The following is a 21,039-nucleotide window of genomic DNA, read 5'->3' on the forward strand; positions in this document are numbered from 1 at the left end:
GGCTGATGTCCAGAACACACTCATGGACATGCCGTTCAATGGCAGCCACCTCTTGGGTGGCAATGCAGATCATGCGCTTGAACGCTTCAAGGACTCCAGGGCTACGGCCAAGGCCTTGGGCCTGTCGGGCCAGCGTCAGCCATCTTCTGCCTTTCGCTCCTTTCTTGGCCAAGGAAGAAGCGCCCCTTCACGTCCTGTCAGCCACGGGCCGCAGTCTAACATCCAGCGCGGTGGCGGACGTAACCGCCGTGGCGGTGCCAGGGGACAGCGGCGAGGCCAGTCCACATCCAACCCCGCAGCATCTGCCTCAAAGCCCTCCTAGTCCGAGCTTTCAGGCCCATTTGATGCCAGTAGGGGGCAGGGTCCGCCATCACCTCCTCCACTGGGGCAACATCACTTCGGACAGGTGGGTGCTGCAAATCATCCGAAGGGGCTACTCCCTCCCCTTCAAGGCGACCCCTGTAGCCATGCCACCGCACTACCACCGCATGTCGGGGGATCACTTGCAACTTCTGCAAGAGGAAGTATCGGCCCTCTTGGCCAAGGGGGTCATCAAGCGCGTTCCTGGGCCAGAAGTAGAGTGTGGTTGCTATTCCCATTACTTTCTGGTTCCTAAGAAGGGCAAAGGGGGCCTACGCCGTATCTTGGACATGCGGAACGTCAACTGCTTCCTCTGAAAGGAGAAGTTCAAGATGCTGACTTTGGCTCAGGTCTTAGCTGTGCTGGACCCCGGAGACTGGATGGTAGAGTTGGACTTGCAGGACGCTTATTTCCACATCCCCGTCCTGCCAGCCCACCAGCGTTAGCTGCGGTTCACGGTAGGCCACGAGCACTTTCAGTTCACCGTGCTCCCCTTTGGCCTTACCAGCGCCCCACGGGTGTTCACGAAAGTGATGGTGGTGGTCGCAGCTCATGTGCGCAGATTAGGGGTGTCAGTCTTCCCCCTATCTCGACGACTGGTTGTTGAAGGCGGCCTCGCCCCAGACAGTCGTCAGCCACCTCCAGACTACGGCCGACCTCCTGCACTTGTTAGGGTTTTCCATCAGTGTGCCGAAGTCACACCTGTGTCCCTCTCAAAAGCTCCTCTTTATCGGAGCGGTTCTGGATTCGGCGCAGTTTCGGGTTTATCCTCCCGAACAGCGGGTTCGGGATATTCAGGCTCTGATTCTGATCTTTCAGCCTTTATCCTGGGTCTCGGTCAGTTTGACGCTGCGGCTTCTGGGGCTGATGGCCTCCTGCATCCTTCTGGTGCATCACGCCAGGTGGCGGATGTGGGCTCTGCAGTGGGACCTGAAGTTTCAGTGGGCCCAGCATCAGGGCAACCTGTTCGACCATGTCCTGATCTCGGAGGGCACTGCGAGACAGTTGCAGTGGTGGCTCATGGACCGCGATTGGGTCAGCGGCAGATCCCTCTCCGTACCCCAAACGCAGCACGTAGTTGTGACGGATGCGTCCCTCCTGGGCTGGGGGGGGCCACAGGGGAGAGGCGGAGATCAGAGGCCTCTGGTCTCCAGCGGAGTCTCGGCTCCACATCAATCTTTTGGAGCTGCGGGCGATCCGGCTTGCACTGAAGGCATTCCTTCCCTCTGTCCGGGGAAGTGTGGTGCAGGTGTTCACGGACAACACCACCGCCATGTGGTACTGCAACAAATAGGGCGGGGTGGGGTCGTGGACACTATGCCAGGAGGCTCTGCGCCTCTGGCAGTGGCTGGAACATCAGGGCGTCACCCTGGTGGTTCAACACCTGGCAGGTTCCCTGAACGCCAGGGCGGACGAACTCAGCCGTCAGTGCATGATGGATCACGAATGGTGTCTGAACTCGGACGTGGCGCAAGGTCTCTTTCGGCAGTGGGGAGAGCCTTGGTTAGATCTATTCGCCACAGAACAGAACGTGCAATGTCATCAGTTCTGCGCGTTGGAATTTCGATCCCCCGATTCGTCTGCCTCTTCAGGAGGACCTTCTGTCGCAGCAGCAGGGGCGGTCCTCCACCCGAACCTGTCCAGCCTCCACCTCCATGCGTGGAGATTGAGCGGCGGCAGTTGAGGCCATTTGACTTGCCTCCTGAAGTCTGTGATGTCATTCTGGCAGCCAGGTGTCCCTCCACAAAAACGGTATACGCCTGCAGGTGGAACAGATTTGTGGCATAGTGCACAGCAAAGGCTGGATCCCCTTTCTGCCCCGCTTTCAGAGGTTCTCCTCTTTCTTCTTTCACTTGCCCAGCAGGGCTCTGCTCTGGGCACTATCAAAGGCTATCTCTATGCCATTTCAGCCTTCTTAAGGCTTCCTGATCAGCCTTCTCTTTTCAAGTCCCCTGTTGTAAATAGATTTTCGAAGGGCATCACTCACATGTTTCTTCCTGTTCCTTTCGTGATGCCTCAGTGGGACTTGAACCTTGTTCTAACTTATTTGATGTGTGCTCCCTTTGAGCCACTTCACAATTCTCCTCTCTGTCTTCTTACTCTTAAGACTGCATTCCTGCTTGCCATCACCTCTGGCAGGAGGTTGGTATTGCTGGGGTATCTATTCTAAGGTAAGGAATCTAACACTAACCTGTTTCTTTCAGATGCACAAGTTACTTACCTTCTGTAACCATATATCTGTAAGAAACAGTAGTTAGTGTTAGATTCCTTACCGCCCCACCCATCCTCCCCGTTCTGTGAACCGATATCTAGGGTTAAGGTCATTCCTTTGAGGGCCCTAGTTTCATGGCACCAGTGTCGGTTATTATCATGGCTCTGCGTTTCTGGCGCGGAAAAGCTATGTATAAGAACTGACATCAGCGCGAGGGCGGCGTCTAAGTACTACGACAACGTCATCACGGCGCCGCCGCCGACGGACGCCGAGCCGCGGACGACGCCTACCGAGGCGCAAGGGTCCTGCTACGCAAAACTTTCCGGATCCAGTCTGACGCCTGGGGATATTCTAAGGTAACTAACTACTGTTTCTTACAGATATATCGTTACCGAAGGTAAGTAACTTGTGCACCTAGTTGTGTCCGATCTAAACACGTAGTGCACCTATGGATCGCGTAAATGACAGCAAATGACAAGCAGGGATGTTCCACCTTTTTAGGTCGAGCTGGTAAACTGCATCCAAAGGATGCAGGTGTCCAGCTGGAGACCTAATGTTGCCTGTCTCGGGGGAAGGAAGGACAAGAGGGTGTTACTAGCTTTTCTCCAGGATTTGGGTGCGCGAACGCGCACACCCAGTCCAGCCCAGCCCGGCGCCGTGCACGTCCCCTGCGACAGCTTCCCTGAACACACACATACACACATGCACACGCAGGCAGGAAGGCGCACACACACACGCGCGCATCCCCCCTACGGCGCACCCCCGCCCCCCTCGCCCGCCCACACACAGGAGCGCACCTACACACACTCACATACAGAGCCGCCGCCGCCGCCTACATACAAGCGCCCCCGCCGCCACCGCCACCATCCAAGCCACCCAGCGCCACACTTACCGCCATTCTAAAGTCAGTCTTGCAGCCTCTGCGGGGCTCTCCCTCGGGCATGGGAGCCCCGCGTCACCAGCACTGCTTCTCTCCGTGGGCGCGTGCGCGGGCTTCCGAAGACGGAAGTCCCGCCCCATGGAAGGTTTCGGTTTCGTGCACGTCGCCCTGCCGGACTAACCATGCTAGCACGGTCAGATTGCGCTAATTGTTTTCAGGTCTGCGAGTGGCTTTTTTTTTCCTAAGAAGGCCTCCCCCGCTGCTACTGTTGACACTGATGCCAACCAGGCTACCGGCAATCCACACGGGCAGACAGACAGACTCCCGACCTCCCACCACCGGTCACAACCCCTGCCTTTTGCCGACATGAAAGCTCGCTCGAGTTGCAATGTGTACGTACATGTAAAACCTACTTTATTCTTTGCAATTGAGGAGTTTTCACAAATATTGTGCCACAGTCAAACTCGGACTCTCATCGGTCACTGAGAGCGGGCCCAGTAGGAGCCGACAGGAGCTGGACTGTGGCATGACGGGAATGTCACTCAAGAGTTGGCGGCGGCGACTTGTGCTCCCGACCGCCTGCTGCTGCTATGCACACTAGGGTGCTTGGTCTGATGGCAGTTCGGGACTGTGGTTCCAGTCTGGTGTTTAAACGGGTGTCAGGGTGTTATAACTTACGGCTTGCCTTTGTTTGACTGATAAACTGACGGGTTCCACTTCCGGCCGAAAGTCACTCGGTTGAGGTCGGCGTGGTATCACGAGAGTAGAGTCGGTGTTGCCGCTGATAATCAGGAATGAAGCAGCTGGGCCCATGGCACATACTCGAGCTGCTGGCGCCGTTCCTTTCTTGAATCATTCGATATGAGCTGCACCTGTCCTCCTTCGAGAGTGCAGCTGCGGCCCAGAGAACCTACCCATATGCTCACCGGGCGCGCGGTACTAAACACGTTCGCATCACGGCCATACTTTAGTCCCCCGCAGGCCAACGTGGAGGTGCGGTTTGTGTTACAGATGAATGCATGGGGCATATTTATCAACAAGTCAGCAGCGCAGCATGTCACCTTTTTTTTTTTTTTTTTTTACAACGAGCATGCCTTTACCACTTCACATGCCTTTACAACCAAAATATAGGTATTTTGCATTTGCAGGCAAGTGTATTATCCTCGTGGGTGAGTACATGTATATATATATATTTATTTAATGCGACTTTATATAGCGCAAACATTACCCGAAGGTGTCAGAGCGCTTTACATAAGAACCAGTTGTGTTACATAAGGATTTTGGATTACATGAGTTACATAAAAGATATAAACAGGAAAATAATTGCAAATGTACAAGTGGAGCGAAAGGAGGGAAAATTGCAAATGTACAAGTTGTAAAGTCACTCAAGGAAGAGATGCAAACAGAAAAACTATAAAATCACATAGGAATGGTAGTAAGTACGAAGGTCTACTACATGTACTAGTGGTTAGAGTTATAGATACAAGTGGAGTGAAAGAAGGGAAACATTGCAAAGTGACAATTGTGAGCAAAAAAATAAAAAATACACGAGGTAGCAAAAGGTGCAATACAGGAGGAAAAAGTGACGTGTGTAGGTTACAAGAGCGTACATAGTACAAGTAGAGGTATAATACTGCAATAAATGGCAGACACTCAAACACAAGTACATACGTTACATAGGCAATGGTGGCACTTGTGCAAGTATCGAAAGCAGTGACGTGTGCATATTACAAAAGAGTACCAAATACAGGTAGAAAGATAATACTGCAATAAATGGCAGACAAAGGTTGATGGTTTAGGGTGTAGGAGCCGTGGAACAGGAGAGGGGTGGCGTAGATGCGTGTGGGTCGGGGTTGTTGTAACATGGTCCTGCAGGGGGCTTGCGGCCGGGCCGTCAGAATTGAGCCGGGTCTAAAAATCTGGCAACACTGCTCTCGCTTAGAGAAATCAATTGTTTGAATTGCACCGGGGGATCTAACCGATAATCACCCGACTCCAGGTTGACTTCAACACACTTCTTTTTAGCAGTGTGTTCCCCATCCTGCGTGAACTCAGGCGAGGTATGCGCTGTTGAGCTCAACGCCGCAGGAGGAGTACAAGCCTGACACTTTTAATTAAGTATTAATTATCATGTTCTCAAAAAAATATCTTAAAAAAACTAAAACACTATTGCAATAGTGTTTTAGTTTTTTTAAGATATTTTTTTGCACAATATATTTGTGATGTTTCCAATTACCTCGTTTGGAAATCGCATGTACATATCAAATTTATTTCTATCTATCATTAAAATTTGATACTTTTGTACAAGCCATATTTTATATGTTCCTTTTTATGCAAACAAAACTTAACTACTGCAAAAATAAAAAGACATTGCCATTTACAATACTAAAAGCTCAAACTTACCTAATGCGAGACCTATTGCATTGCAAATGCTTGTTTCTAATATAGACATAGTTAGGACAAGTGAACATAAAATGTTCTATGGTGCCAGGGCTTGGTGAGTTCTTTGTTAAACTGTGAATGCAGACCATCGGCCCCAGAGTCCCGTCTGAATTATTTTATTTTTTGAGAAAGGTTCATATAGATACTGCCAATGTGCATCATTGAGACAGGCTAATTCATTTGTGTCAAGGAATGAATAAAGATTTGCCTTATTGGGAGTTGTTTTGGCCCTATATACCTCATAATAGAATTTAGCAAATTCCTGCAAAATAGCATCACCCTCATGTATAACCTTTTTGTTGTTACAATTAATTTGCATGATGTTTGAATGGCACAGCTCAAAACATCTCCCTTCAACTTCAACGGATAATCAATAAGAGCAAGCCCCCCAAATAACTTCTACAAAGAATATTCTAAAATTGAATACCCTAGCATGTCATCAATGTAGGAACCCACCATCCTCCAAAATGTAAGGGCATGATTCCATTTGAGATGAAACCTCCCAAGTACCTCTTAGAGTGCTTCTGTGAAAGCCTATTCAGTGTAATTTGGGTGTGATGCAGCTGCGCAGGCTTAAAGCTGCCATTCTCCTAGTCCTACATGCTGTAAATAATGTGTTGCTATTACCCACCTCAATGGTAGTTTACCAAACTTGGAAGGTTCCATTTGTTTGGCAGGGATGCTAAAATATCACTTACAGATATCAGCAGTAGTCAGTCCTGAGTAGTTATCTCACTAAACCATTTTTCTAGCTAAGTGGTACTTGTAGGGGAAACGGCTACTTGAGGACTGCCTATTGAGAGACCCTGTTTACCTACAGGAAATTGCATCAATGGCAGTAAAGAGTGTTTCAGCAGAATACCTTTGAAATGATAGGTTAGAACTTTAGAGCTTGATTTAAAACTGGACTGTTGGATCGAGTTGGTGCCTTGTATAACTTGAAAAGTAGAATAATCAGTAGTTTTTATCCATATGACGTATCGCTGCATGATTAAAAATGCTCAGAATATAGAAATTGAACTGGTAACTGAAGGAAGGCAGCTTTGGAAATACAGTCGGTAAGTAATTGATGTAGTGTTTGCAAAAGGGTAAAACCGCTGAGCAGCTATTTTCAAAGGGATCCAGTGGCACTTCTGAGGAACACAGTTGCAAAGCGTCTCCTACGGGTTAACTACTTTTATAGTGTTCCAGAAAGAGGAGCAGGTCTAGAGTTCTGAACACGCTTGGTGGGTAAAATGCTGCTCTTCCGCGCATGCACATTTCAGAATAAGATGGCTGCTGTTGTCGAATTGACTCATCTCCCAATGATCAGCTAAACTGAGAAACTGCTTACAGAAATGGAGGGCTATTGATGAGGAATACTGGCACAATAATATCAGTGTTTCATTTCATTCATTGAATTCCTCTAACGGATCTAATGTTGATGTTGAATCATGGACTAGACGTATGCTGTATCTGATGGTTTTAAGTACCAGACTGACTCCTCGTTGTCACTTAAGAATGCAATCGTTTTTTTTAATATAACATGTTGAGTTTTCAGTAGAAACTGTTAATGTGTAAATGCTGTTACCCAGGACAATGGGATTCATTGCATATAGGAGACTTTGGATAAATAAATCAAGTAAGAACCACTCCTGGCCAGTGACTTCATCAGAAACTTTATGAAGCAGGGGGAAAAGGACTTAATATGCGAACAGGGTTGTGTTTGTCATATAATTAAGATATATTTGAACATCTTCTTGGGTATGTAGATGAGAGTATTTCAGAGGGGTAGCTCCAGAGCAAGTGGTGATGGAAATTAAAGGAAGTTGAGAAGTAACAGTGGATTTCTGCATAGAAATGGAAGTAGTGGTGCAGAATCGTCGTTAGCAGTAATAATGGAGTCTTGATCAGAACTAAAATCCATAAAGTTATTTGACAGATGGTACAAAATTGGGGTGTCAGAGTAAGAGAGGGGTGGAGGCTCATAAGGCATCGAAGCGGCAACAGAAGAGCTATGTAGCTGTGTCATTTTTTTAATGGGTCTCTTGCACACAAAACCTACAGCTGTTCACTGACCATAATCTTCTTTCCTTCACAGGCTGAAATGCATGGTACCCTGACGTTTGTCCTGATCCCCTGTCCACAGACTAAGCCCCCTCCATCCAAAGAGACTGTGGTAAGCATTGTCATTTGGTGTGTTAACCCTGGTGAAAGTTATGAGCAAGTTTTTTATTCATACAAACCAGTTCAAGCTCATTTATTATGACATACCTGCATTTTAGATTATAATTTAAGAAGCGGTACTCGGCTGATTCTCTCACCCAAGTGAACAAGTGCTGTCTATTCTGCAGTATTTACTGCTCAGACACACGCTTAATAATTAATTTATTTTTAAACTCGATGCTGTTAATGTTCCTTCCAGTAAGTTCCTGCCAGATTTGATTTACGAAGTGTAAAAAATGAATGTATCAAAAAGTATTGATGTTTAAACTTTTGAACACCTCAAGGACTACATGACCATGTAGGAGCTAGCTTTGCAATTAATGTTTAAATGGGACAGAGTGGAAACTGATTTGGCTGCAGGTAAATTAACATAGCAGCTTTAAGTGTGAACACTGGCATACCTATTATCTGTAGGCATTATGGAAACTAGAATAGCAGTAGGTGCTTAACTGGAGAAAATAGAAACATATGTAGTGAAATTGAAACAAACAGGCTGGCACATTGGCCACAACTTGGGCATATTTGAGCTGCATTTGACGATGACACGCATCAGGCAGACACATTTACCATTTGAAAATTGGGCAACTCTGGTATTATTGGCTTTAACCTCGAATAATTCAGCAGTCCTAAGACCCATATTTGAAGTCCCCTGGCATATTATAGCAGTTCTAGTGGTATTTTATTTTGTGACACACAAACGTTGTTTGGTCTTAAGCCAGCTGGGCACAATAATGCTCATATCTCCCGGCACAGCAAATTCTGGCATATCATTTCGAGTTGGCATTTTTCCACCCAAACTTGTGATACAAGATATCCGGCAATGCTTCAGTAATATTGACCAAATATGCATCTGCTGTCCATTTAGTCTTTCTACTTAGGCACACAGAATTCTGATGGACGCCAGCATGATTTGCTGATAAGTAGAAGTAATGTTGAGAATTTACAGAGCTCACCTTATAACTGCTAACCTATTACAAGGTTAGCAGTGGACAGTTGTTTCACATCCACAACAAATACTGCACTGTAGTTAAATGTTATTTGTCCTATTTTTACAAAATCCTTAAAGCGTCCATTTAACAGTTTGAGATAATGCTGCCAATGATGTCAGCTGAAATGGTTGACAACCGAACATTCAATATTTATAGCCGCAGTTAATGGTATATGATGTGGGATGTTTGCTGCTTAAGTTACTGCCTTCCATTTTGAGTACTTCCATGGTCCCTTTTCTGGCACATCAATACTGCATATTTAATTTTGTCTGAACACCTGGAAGTGGATACTCCCCCCTACGAATTGGAGTTCTTCAATGACTCACCATCATTGATTTACGTACCTCGTGATCTCTTCACGTATGGTCAGCTACTTTGACCATCTAACTACAAGAAATACACTGCCTTTGTATTGGGAAAATTCATATAGTCTCATAACCAAACCACTTTGAAAAAGGCCCAAGAACAGACAAACCACGGATGGCTGTTTTGATGAAAAGATGTACTGATAGAAAATGAAGAACAGCTCTTTTTACCAATTTGGATACATTGTTTGCTTTTTGATGCTGGTATTATTTGCTCGAATGTTGACTATGACATGTTTTTGTAGACAAATGTGAATTTGGACAGGTTTTCTAGGACTGAGAATGTGTGCTGTCATTTACTGTTGCTTTCTTTTAACATAGTTATTTATAAATTGCGTTGGGGCGTCTCAGACTGCTCCGTGCTGGTGCGTAAAGATTCTCTAGCCATCAGAGTAATTTTTGTTGTATTTGGGCTAACTCTTGGTCCCCCCATGTCCTACGCCACAGAGAGTTTTGTCTTCTGCAGGAACAAGATTGGAAGGATTTACTATCCAGGTCCTTCTTACCCCGTGGCAGTAATACCGTCTTCCCACACCCCCATCTGTTTCCAGGAACTGATATTAGAATTAGGTTAAGGGCTGCCAGAAGGAAATGTGGGCACGAAGGTGCTCTTTGAGGCCTGTGTTGATCCATACGCTTGCATGCTGGGAGCTCTACCATATTGTGATCAGACATTACTACCACCTAGTGGGTTAGTAAGGCTGTCCCATATGGTAAGAAATTGCCTAGATAATATAGATATCATAATGAGACTGATGTATGGAAAGGCAGGTCGCAAATAGTGGGTTCAAATTGTGAGGGGCGGTTTTATGGCCCACCTTTTATTTTGTGATGCAACCTATAAATTGGAGATCAGAATGGATGCAGTGGAAAATAAAATTAACATAATAAATGCAGTACAGTTGGCAATGGATGTCAACCAAATGGGAGACAGATGATGTCCTCATCAAAAAGCAGAATAGCTTGAAAATGATGTGTACTATATACATACCATAATAAGAGGTACTCTAAAAGATTAGGCTTTGTAAGAAAAATAGTGGTACTCTCATCCAAACATGTGTAGGCAAAAATCGTTTTTAGACTCCCTAAACTTACACTTGGGGAGCTTCAAAGTTCAGATTACTTTTTGCTAACCACTAAGACCGAATGGGAGCAGAACGTACAGTGGCAGAAAATAGAAGAGTTTGATCTATGCTGTTGAGGCATTCTGTGCGGCGAGGCGAGGTTAAAGATCCTTGTGGCATAGAAGAAGAATGGAAAATTAATATGTGATAGTCTCCCTCCCTATGCAGGTAGTCAGACCCTACAAAGAGCATATTATTTGCTTTAGAGCAAAGGCAGGCTTGACCTTTCTAGTGGAGAAATGTGCTGACCGGGGGTATCATGCAGGGATAAATCCCAAAAGCTGCTGCATTTTGGAAGTAAAAAAGTAAGGAATGAATTTGAATAGTTTGAACAGGAGATCAGCTGAGGATGGGGAGAGCACACAGGAGGAGAATTCGGTTTCAAGACTTGTAACATCAGATCTCCTTGGAAGAGTTTGTTAACTTTGTGTTTATGTAAGTTAATGCTTCGTTATTAGTTTGAGTGTCCTCCAGCACCTCGATTGATTGGAATATTTTTCACTGGAAAGATTAGACATTGTAACATTAAGCAAGAAGAACAACTGTTTGTTTTGGTTTCCTTTGGCAATTTGACACGTAGCACTTATGAGATCGACAATACAAGCCCTTTTCATTCCTGCCGCGAGGCTGAAATGTACCGGCCCACCATATGGAATATATGGCTTATGAGATAAAGTGACTGATACGGGGCTGGGTATGTTTGAGACCAAAGATGCTTAATTTGTAAATTGTTTAATTTGTATTTAATAAAGTTATAAAATAAAAGGGATGTTGTCAGTTATAGTGAACTGCACAACAATATCACCCCTATGCGCAGCTTATCACAGGATATGACAGGATTTTTTCCAGAGCATTTTAGTCACATTTTCAAATGTATTCATTGCAGCATGGGAGTTGCGCCACCATTTCATGCGGTTGTATATAATTTCAATCATTGCAAGTTTATCACAGGCAGGTATGCAATATCTTCCAAAATTAAGGGGGGCATATGCTTATTCGTTTACAATATGTTCAAATCCATGCTTCCTTCTCTGATATTAAGTGCCCAAAAAAACCATTGTGAATTAATTTTGTAAGCTCCTTATCACCCTCAACCCTATTTCCCTTGGAGAAACTTTGCCTCTTGCTCCCCTCTTCACAGGAGAATGGTGAATCAGTATGCCTACTGGTAAGATGGTCTGCTCTCCTAACAGTAACTTAGCTTTAGGGGTCACTTTCTAGTGACCTAGAGGTGGACAGTGGGGCCAGGCATAAGACACTGTCTCATTCCAGCCTCTTGCGGTGTGGACGTAACATAATAGTGAATGTAACCTAATATTTCAGGGAAAGTATATATGTTGATACGTGCTCTCTGGTTTCTTCCTCATCAATCTGCTTTTTTCCAGCTGGTCGATGAGCCTTACGGGGGCTTTTGTCGTCCTGCGTAGCCTCTTTATGAGCTTGCACAAGCTCATCCCATAATCCCTCAATTGCCTTTTACATAAACTCCTTTTTTCCGCTCTGCAGAGTGCCTACCTCTCAGCTTCAGCTCTATGCAGATATGATGGGAGGGTGAGCAGAATTACAACTCCTAGTTATGGTCTATGTTCCCGTTAATTTGTTACCTCTGTGTGCAGCAGTGTAAGGTCTCTGTGCGCTGCAGCCAAGGCTATTGCGCCAGAAACCCATCTGCGCGTGTGGGTGCTGCAACAAATATCAGTGCAAATATCACTCCAAACCACTGTTCCCTGTAAGGTGTGCGTGCCCAGCTTTATCACCCCAAGCCTGCAGTGTTGTGTATGAAGCGTGTGCAGCACATTCCGCGAGGGACTGTCCGCGCTGCTGCTTTAAAAACATGAGCGGCATGAAGAATGGTAATTTCCTTGTGCGGGAGGCGGAGGAAGAAACCACAGTGGAGGAGAACTTAAGCAGCAGATAAGTGTCACAGCAGCCTGAACCCAAGTTCAGCAGCAAGTGACTCCTGCACTTGCTGCATTTCTATTGTTAATAGAGCTCGGCTTTGGGGCAAATTGTCTGTCTTTTTGAAAGTATTAATGTTAATTGCAGTGCCCGTCATGTGCTGCAATTAACATGAATACTTTCACAAAGGCCCACAATTTGCTCTAGCCGCACTCTAGTAACAAAAGAAATGTGGATGGTGGCAAGGACAAGGGAAAGGGAACTTGGCCCTAATGCAGCTGTTTGATGGTGCTATTCGGTGATTCGGTTCATTCATTTTGCAACATAACTGCTTGGTGAAGGTCATTGGAAGCATGAGGAGGGTAAACTGTGCTTTCTGCCTAACCCTGGTCATGTGTGTGCCGTCACTCCTATTTTGTCTTTCTTGTTCATACAGCCTTTTCTTACCCCAATGTCATACTCTCACTTTTTCTCTCGTCTCTCATCCCTCCCACCCTCCCCCTCTCCTTTGACCTTTCTCAATTCCACTTCCATTATTCATCTTTCTCTTATTCTCTCTCTTTCCTTCTGTGTACATTCTCCAGTTCCCTTCTGTGTTCTTCATTATTTGTGAGCTGTCTGTCTCGCTCCCTCATTCATGTTTAAGTTTATCTCCCTCTTTCCTTGATTCCAGTGAGCCATCTCTCCTTTCTGTAGCCAGTGACCTCTGTTATGGTTTGCTATATTGTGTTCTGTTACGATGACAGCATTTGTTTAGCATCTTCTAGTTATGGTGGCACGCGTTTTGGGGGCAGTGGCTTCACCCTCCCACATTCCCCCCTCCCCCCCTTTGCCTATAGCTGTCGCGGGGCAGCTAACGCAGGGACTGTCGAGGGCGGCCAAAGGTGTGGCTACCCTGCTGAAGTTGCTTGAGTCATAGTGATTGTATGGATACGTAGTTTTCTAGTGGTTCATAATGGTCAATGTGAATTGTGAAATCCATCCAATACTGTTCAGTCTTTGTACTGCGCTGTGTGTATGTCTGGCTGTGCTGAAGAAGTTTCCCAGTTTCCATTCAGTGGAGTGGCAGGGTCTCCATTGACAGGTCTATACAGATGCATCACTGGGGCAAATGGCTGTAGTGCAATGATGTGCACATCCATGTGTAGAGTCCTTAAGGTCACCTTTAACTTTATCTTAATGCTTTAAGATATATGTCGATGTGGTGAGAGTAGAGTGCAGCTGCATTTGCCCTGCTGTTACAACTGTATGGCTTTGGTGACGTGTGCACAAGAGTGAAGCGTTCCTTCTATCCAGCTATCTTTTCACTCACTACAGCACTCAGTGGTTGTCTATCTCTCTCACTCCCTCTGTCTCGCCCACATTCCCTTACACCACATTCACTCTTTATCACACCCTCCCCCTGTCACGTTGCTCTCTGCCTCTTGCTGTCCCTCTCACCTCGTCTTCTTATCATGTGTCTCTTTCAATTTGCCTGTCACCTCTCACAGTGACGCCATCTCTCTGTCTCTATCCCCCCTTATCTCTTTCTTCCTCCACCTCTTGTGCTCTCTTGTGCTCTCTTTTTCTTGGTCTCTGTCACATCCATTATCTTTCTACCCCACTGTATAGCCCCCTCTCTCTCAACGTTCCTCTCTGTGGGTCTCTCGCCTTCTTCGTCCCTCTCACTTCCAACCCCTCTTTGTGGGAGTTTCTCACCGTTCGCTTTTGCTCATCCTATTTTTCTCTGAAAGCAAATCATGCTTCTAGACATGCTGCATTTCTTTTGTTAATAGAGCACAGCTGCGAGGCAGATTGTGTGCCTTTGTGAAAGTATTCATGTTAATTGCATCACACAACGGGCACTGTGATTAACATGAATACTTTCAAAAAGGTACACAATCTGCCCCACAGCAGTGCTCTATTAACAAAAGTAATGCAGCAAGTGCAGGAGCCACTTGTTGCTGAATTTGGGTTCAGGCTGCTCGCATTTTGAAGTGTTGGCGCGAAGAGTCTCTCGTGGGATGAGGTGTGAGTGCACGCTTCCCACAAGACACTGCGCATTCGGAGTGATAAAGGTGCGCCTGCGCACCTTACAGGGCACGATGGTTTGGAGGGATATTTGTCGCTGCACCCACATGCACGGTTGGGTTCCTGGTGCCCATGTGCAATCTCATCTCTTGTGTTGGAAGCCTGTGAGTGCACCATGACATCAGGAACAATCCAATTTGATTCTGGCTGAGCTTGCATGGTGTGATATAACCTGTGTAGCCTTTTGAACAGTATATATTTAAAACAGGTGTTTGGTGAGATCTTTCTAAGGTATTCTAAGGCCTTCTGCCATGTTCTACTGGTACCTATTCATTGGAACTCCATTCCCGAGCGCCTACGAGAGGAAGCACAATCCTTAAGATCTAAAACTGATTTCAAAACCGGCTTGTTCAGACAAGTGTATAATGAATTAAGTGCAATTGACATAAAAGAGTGTTATAGTTGTAGCCTGTTGCAGCCTTCAGCTGGTCTCTGAGTGGCTGTAAGGATACACCCATATATTCTTGCATGGAATTATACAGCAATGTAATCATCTTCCGTCCTTGTTCAGCATAAGTGTTTCATTGCTTTTAGATGGCATGTAAGATTCTACTGTACAATAAAAATGGTCCCTTCTGCATATCACACTAGGCAAGCAAAGTCTGAAAGCCCTTGAGCAAGTCGTCTGGAAACAGGTCTCCCACTGAGTGCAACTCCCTCCTCCCAATGAATACATTTCTTGGTGGTAAGTGCTCCCACGCCAGTTGGAAGACCCTGGAGTTGGCTTTCTGGGGCGTATGGTTGCACTGGGCATGTGTATCAAATACATCGTTTCAAGCACACCAGCGCAGTTCGGACCACGAGAGAGGTCTCTCTGGGAACTGATGCCCAGAAACAGCTCTTCACTGTCTACAAGGCCACGCACGCCAACATCGTCCAAACCCACCGACTCTGCATCCTCTATTACACAAACTAAACCCAGCTCCTCCGCTCCCAAAACACCTCCAACACCCAGACAGACTTTATCACCTGCATGTCCGAAGTCGCAAAATGTATCAGAACAAGCTGCTTAAAGTTAATCTCCGAAAAAACAGAACTGGCACTCTTTGGAAAAGAGTCCTCTCTCTGGTCCTCAGCCTGGAGGCCCTCAGACTTAGGATTGACATGCAGTCCATCAGCCTCAGCCAGAAAGTTAGGAATTGTGATCGACAATCAAATTCTTTTGTCCAACTAACTCCTGCTTCCACAACTTTAAAAATAGAAAGACTGCTCCAGCGCAGCACCTGAAGAAAGATCACTCAAACCTTGATCACCAGCAAACTGGACTACATAAATGCCCTCTACATCAACATCACCTCATAACTCACCAAGAGACTGAAGATCATTCTGAACATAGCAGCCAGACTCACTCTCAAACTCCCACTCCAAACTCCTGAAAGACCTCCATTTACTCCCCATACACAAACATGCCCTCTTCAAACTCCTCACACCCACCTATAAAGCAGTACAAAAACCAGTACGGAACAACCGCGTCATCTTGCACACACCCACCAGGCACCTCAGCTTAACCCTCCTTATGCTAACCCATGCCCCTGCCATTTGTAGAGCCAGAAATGGTGACCTAACGTTTTTGTATTTCGCTCCTAAACCCAGGTACTACCTCCCACTGCATATCAGAGCTGCCAGCTCGATGTTAGGATTTCTCAAGTACATGAAAACCTGACTCTTCCAGTAGTAGACAGTCAAGGCAGCTCCCCCCCCCCCCCCAACTCCGCCCCCCCACTACTTATAGCACTAGGATGCCCTATCGGGTGACATTTGTGTCTTACAATTGCACATAATAATATGCTATCCATTGGAGCTGAGCTGCTATGTAATGTCCTCCGACATCTGGGGCTTCCATACCATCCCTACTATTGGGCAATATAATTTTCGTTGCCATTACCCTTCGTCATCCAGACCCTCCATGTCAAGTCTCCCAGTGGGAACTCCAGTTCTTTAAAACCGAGTCTTTGGATCGCCAGCAGTAAATTTGCAAAATAATAAAAGAGACCGCGAAGCATCACCATCCTGGCTATAGCTTTATGTCCTGCTAAGGATATAGACAACGTAGTCCAAAAGACAACTTTTGACCTCAAAGAGACTATTGCTGTATTCAAGCTACTCTCAAATAGGTCTGCTTCTTTATGGTACATGTTTATAAGGAAGTAGAGAAAGGTATGGGTCACCCATTGCAATACTTTCCAATCCATGGTAACCTGTCACTCAGAAAAGAAAGACATGATTTATCACAGTTGATACCCCTTGAAAATACTTCAGGATATTCGCAGTTGGTGCCAGGTTACAGTTAATATACCAAACGTAAAACAGCACGTCATCAGCATATGGGAAGATGGCATGGATTTTCTTCTTCATCAGGATTTCCTAGAATGCACTCGGAAGTCTAATTTTCACAGCCACGGTCTCTAAGGAAAAGGAGAGGAGAATGGACACCCCTCCCTTTTTCGCTTGGCTATCTTGTAGGCTTCGAATGTATAGCAACCTGTTCTCACACTAGCTGTTGTTGCAGCATAGAGAAGCTCAGTTCAGCCAATTAGGTCCTGCACAATCCCAAAGTGTCTTAGTACCCTTGCTATAGATGTCCAGTCAAGATCTAGCAAGCGCCAAATAAGAGTTTGACCACTTTTAGGGAGCTTTTTCAAATAAATGGTAGAATCTTCTAATATTCAGGGAAGTGTTCCTTCGCAGTATATATCCATTTTGATCTTCATGAGTTAACCTGGACAGAATAGGGCGGAACCTATCAACAAGTATTTTACTCAAAATCTAGTATTCTGTGTTCCGAATTGACAACAGCCAATGTAAGGACAATTTAAATGGGCCTCGTCTGTTTTTTAGAACCGAAGAGACAACTGCTTTACTACTGGCTGGGTGGTGTCTCAGGAACTTTGCATCTTGTATAATTTGAGCAGCTTGGGCACTAGTTGAGTTTTATAAGTAGCATAGAATGTAATGGGCAAGTCATCCGAACCCGGTGTTACCTCTCACTTCTAAGGATTACATGACATATTTCCTTTTTCAGTTTTCATATATAGGCGCTACTAGCAATTCAGCCTGCTCCCGGGGCACTTGTGGAAACACCATATAATTCAAGATGTAATCAGACCTTTGTCACTTGGGTCAATCATTACAGGATATAATTCTGTAGAATATTCCTAAAATGATGTATTAATTTCTTCTTGCATATGGACTGGATTACCTTGATGATCTCTTATGGAGACTACGAGATATAATGATGTTGCAACTTAACAAGCTATGCACGTAGCCTGCCAGCCTGTTCCCCTCTGAATGTGTCCTCTCTGTATACCTCACCCGATCGATATAGCTCAGTTTCTTTATTAAGTTGGATTGCTTCACCCTTTTTTCTGTTTAAGCCATTTGAGCGCACAGGGGCTACAGTTTCCACCCTCTCTAGTTCTCAAAGGGAGTTTTCTCGTATCTTAATGTCACATTCTATCACCCTGCGGACACTTATCGTTTTGTGAATACAATTGACTTACATTACAATGTTAAATGCGTCCCTTTATAGCTTGAGGGAGGACACTGTGCCTTAATTTTCTTCAAAGTAGTTATATGTCACTTTTTTCCAATCCCTCTCTAATCATAGCTGTAGTAATTTCCAGAAGGGTATGGTTGTGGGAACTCTGCCCAACCGATACCCAATTCTAAAGGGTTATGATCGGATAAGGTTTTTTCAGAGTAGCCTGTGTGATAGACTTCAAGCCGTAAAGCCTCGGAGCACGCCAATTGATCTTGCTTAACGTGTAGCCCATATGGGGTGGAATAATAGGAATATTCCTGTAGCCCTTCATATCTCTGCCAGCAGGAGTCCAACAACGTCCAGTCACGCAACCACAACTTCAGAACTTTGATGTTGCAGGTTGCTGTGGTACCTTGGAGCCAGGTGGAAACGTTGAAGTGTTATATCAAGTAAGCTATTAAAATCCGCTCTTGGGGAGAGGGGTTGGCCTAACGGCTAAGGCGCTCGACCTCGGGCCTGGGGATCTGGGTTCGAGTCTCGGTAACAACGCCAAAAAACCTCCTGTGATTCTGGGCAAATCACTTAATCTCCCCGTGCCTAAAATGAAAGTGTGTCCTCATGTAACGTAACTTTTGCTATGTAAAGCGCTCTGTTACCTGATTCGGTTCGGGTCTAGTTCGCGCTATATAAAACTCTGCGCAAAAAAAAACAACATACACAGAATGTCAATCCAACCTACCAATTTCCAATAAGTCCTCGAAAAAGCGGGATTTGTCTGCATTGGGTGCAATATATGCTACCCAGTGATATGGGTCTCTTATCTAACCACCCTCTAATCAGGACACATTTCCCATTTGCATCTGGGCGTATCAAGTGCATTTCCAGAACAAACGCAATTTGAGCTCCTCGTCTTTTTAACTGAGTTTGTACCTTGTATCTTACCAGCTGAGTTTAAACCCCTAACATTCCATGTTGTGAACATAAGTCTACCTTGCGATCCCATGTGGCTCCATGTGTTGGGAAGGTGTAGTGAGTGATTATGTCACTGTATGTAGTGTGGGCTTGTCATTTTTGTGCAGCAGATTGAATAGTGACCTAATTTACAGTAGGGCTTTTTCCAGGGTGTGGTATCTACCCCCCGCTCCTGGTCAGAAGTGAAACAGTTCTGGCCAGTATATTGTAATCCCAATTTGGTCCCATTTATCAGGTACTATTACGTGCTTAGTCGGATTCGAGTATGCGGTCTGGGCAGTGTGAGTCGGCTCATCAATGATCAACCTCTTCCATTGCTTGTAAATGTAAATGTACAGGAATTTATATAGCGCAAATCACCAAGCGGTTTCTAAGCGCTTGCTTAGGGAACCCGTCCTGGTATTCCCCTGTGAGATAACCCCGGCAGGGTATCCGCAAGGTGAAAGCTAGGCATCCCGCCGCGAGGGGCCGTTGTGGAGATTAAGCAAGCTATTGCCCAGAGTCGCAGAGTGTGAACCCGTGAATCGAGTAGGCACCGGAGCGAGAATTGTCGAGTCCATGGACATTTTAGGACTCAAGACCCCGCCGAGCCGGGAATTGAACCCTGGTCCCGGGCTGACCTCTGCTTCCAGGTCTGCCTCCTCTAACCAGTGAGCCACACTTCTCCACTTCTCCACCGCTTTCATTGCCTGTGACGTCACTGTACCGGCTTTGGCCCTGCCCATCGTGAGACCGTGTAATGCTGTGGACCAGCCAGCATTAATAGAGGCAGTGGCATGCTACTGTCTTTATTCTCTGATCAAGATAGAAAGCCCACCAAACTCCATGGGGCGGGGTCCCCTCCAGACTTCTACCAGGGCCGGTACGAGCAGCTGTCTGGTGCTCGCTATATAAGCCTAGTACTCAGCTCTTGTTATAAAATTATGCTGAGGTGGGCTCCTTTTAGTGTACTCTGTGCTGGTAACAAAGACAAATGCAGTGACTGGGCTCAGTAAGTAAGCACCTAAAGTAAAGGAGGAGTTAGAAGGCTGCAGCACGTACGTTTTCTTGGCATTATACGTAATGATATTCTGATGCCTGGTAATAGTGTGTGCCACTACGTTTTAAGTCTGCTGCACTTGACTGCTGGGCTACTAAATTGCGTGTTGTGACTCCGGGGTAGCCCACTTACTTTCACCTCGTTGGAGATTTGTACTTCAGCGGGGCAGCGCTATGTAATTTCCGCCCCCAATCTCCATGTTCTTCCAGCCATCATTAAAGCAACCAGGGGCCTGGAGAAGGAGTGGGAGGTCAGGCCCCTCACTTAAGTGTGCAGGGCGCGCTCCAGCTCAACGCAAGCTCAAGGACTTCACCTCAAGCCACACTGCTGCTCACGCAGCCCAACACGGAATTCTTGCTTCACGGCAAACCAGGGGGTCCACCAGTCCCAAAATATATTTCCTGTCTCTCTGCAGTCTATGTAGAGTGGCACCTGCCATTTCACCAAGTTTTATGGGCTCCCCGTAGACAATGATGCTGGGTTCACTGTGTTGATAGCAAGGGACCTTTTAGTGGGTTACCAATTTCCCATAAAACATGACTTGAGGAGGGGACTCGGACTAGAGGCACTGGGTACAAGGCATAGCACAAAGCCATGTCCGGTGCCATTATTTTAGCTGCTCATGATCTCACACATGACCGTGCTTACATTAATGGTGGCTTTACATGACATTACTGATGTGTCATTACATCAGCGATGAGCCACCAAAGTTACTTTTGAGTCCTAAATGTTACTTAAATGCCACTCCATATAGTTCTGTCAGAGCCTGCCCTAAACCCCAGTTTGTGGCAGGCACCGTTGCTGTACGTATGTTCCCTTGGTTTGGATATGGAGCTTACATCAGTGTTCTGTGGGATGTCCTCCGAATACGACATTCAAGGATGAAGCTACCTGTTGCAGCGTGTTAGTACTGTGGGCTAGAGTAGGAAACTCCTGTGGAAATTTTTTCCATTAAGTCACTAAATAAGATGTCATTTGTCGAGCCGAGTTTGACATAACCA

General features: G+C 45.9%; 1 protein-coding gene across 1 annotated transcript in view; it reads left to right on the top strand.

Annotated features, from left to right (window-relative positions):
* Positions 1 to 21,039, top strand: part of PALS1 (protein associated with LIN7 1, MAGUK p55 family member) — a 423,019-nt gene that overhangs the window by 302,207 nt on the left and 99,773 nt on the right. Inside the window, exon 7 of the mRNA XM_078659539.1 lies at positions 7,975 to 8,052. Within this exon, the coding sequence (XP_078515665.1) occupies positions 7,975 to 8,052 (78 nt within the window). The remainder of the gene's footprint in view (positions 1 to 7,974; positions 8,053 to 21,039) is intronic.

This window comes from Lissotriton helveticus, chromosome 9, assembly GCF_964261635.1.
Source record: "Lissotriton helveticus chromosome 9, aLisHel1.1, whole genome shotgun sequence".
NCBI lineage: Eukaryota > Metazoa > Chordata > Amphibia > Caudata > Salamandridae > Lissotriton > Lissotriton helveticus.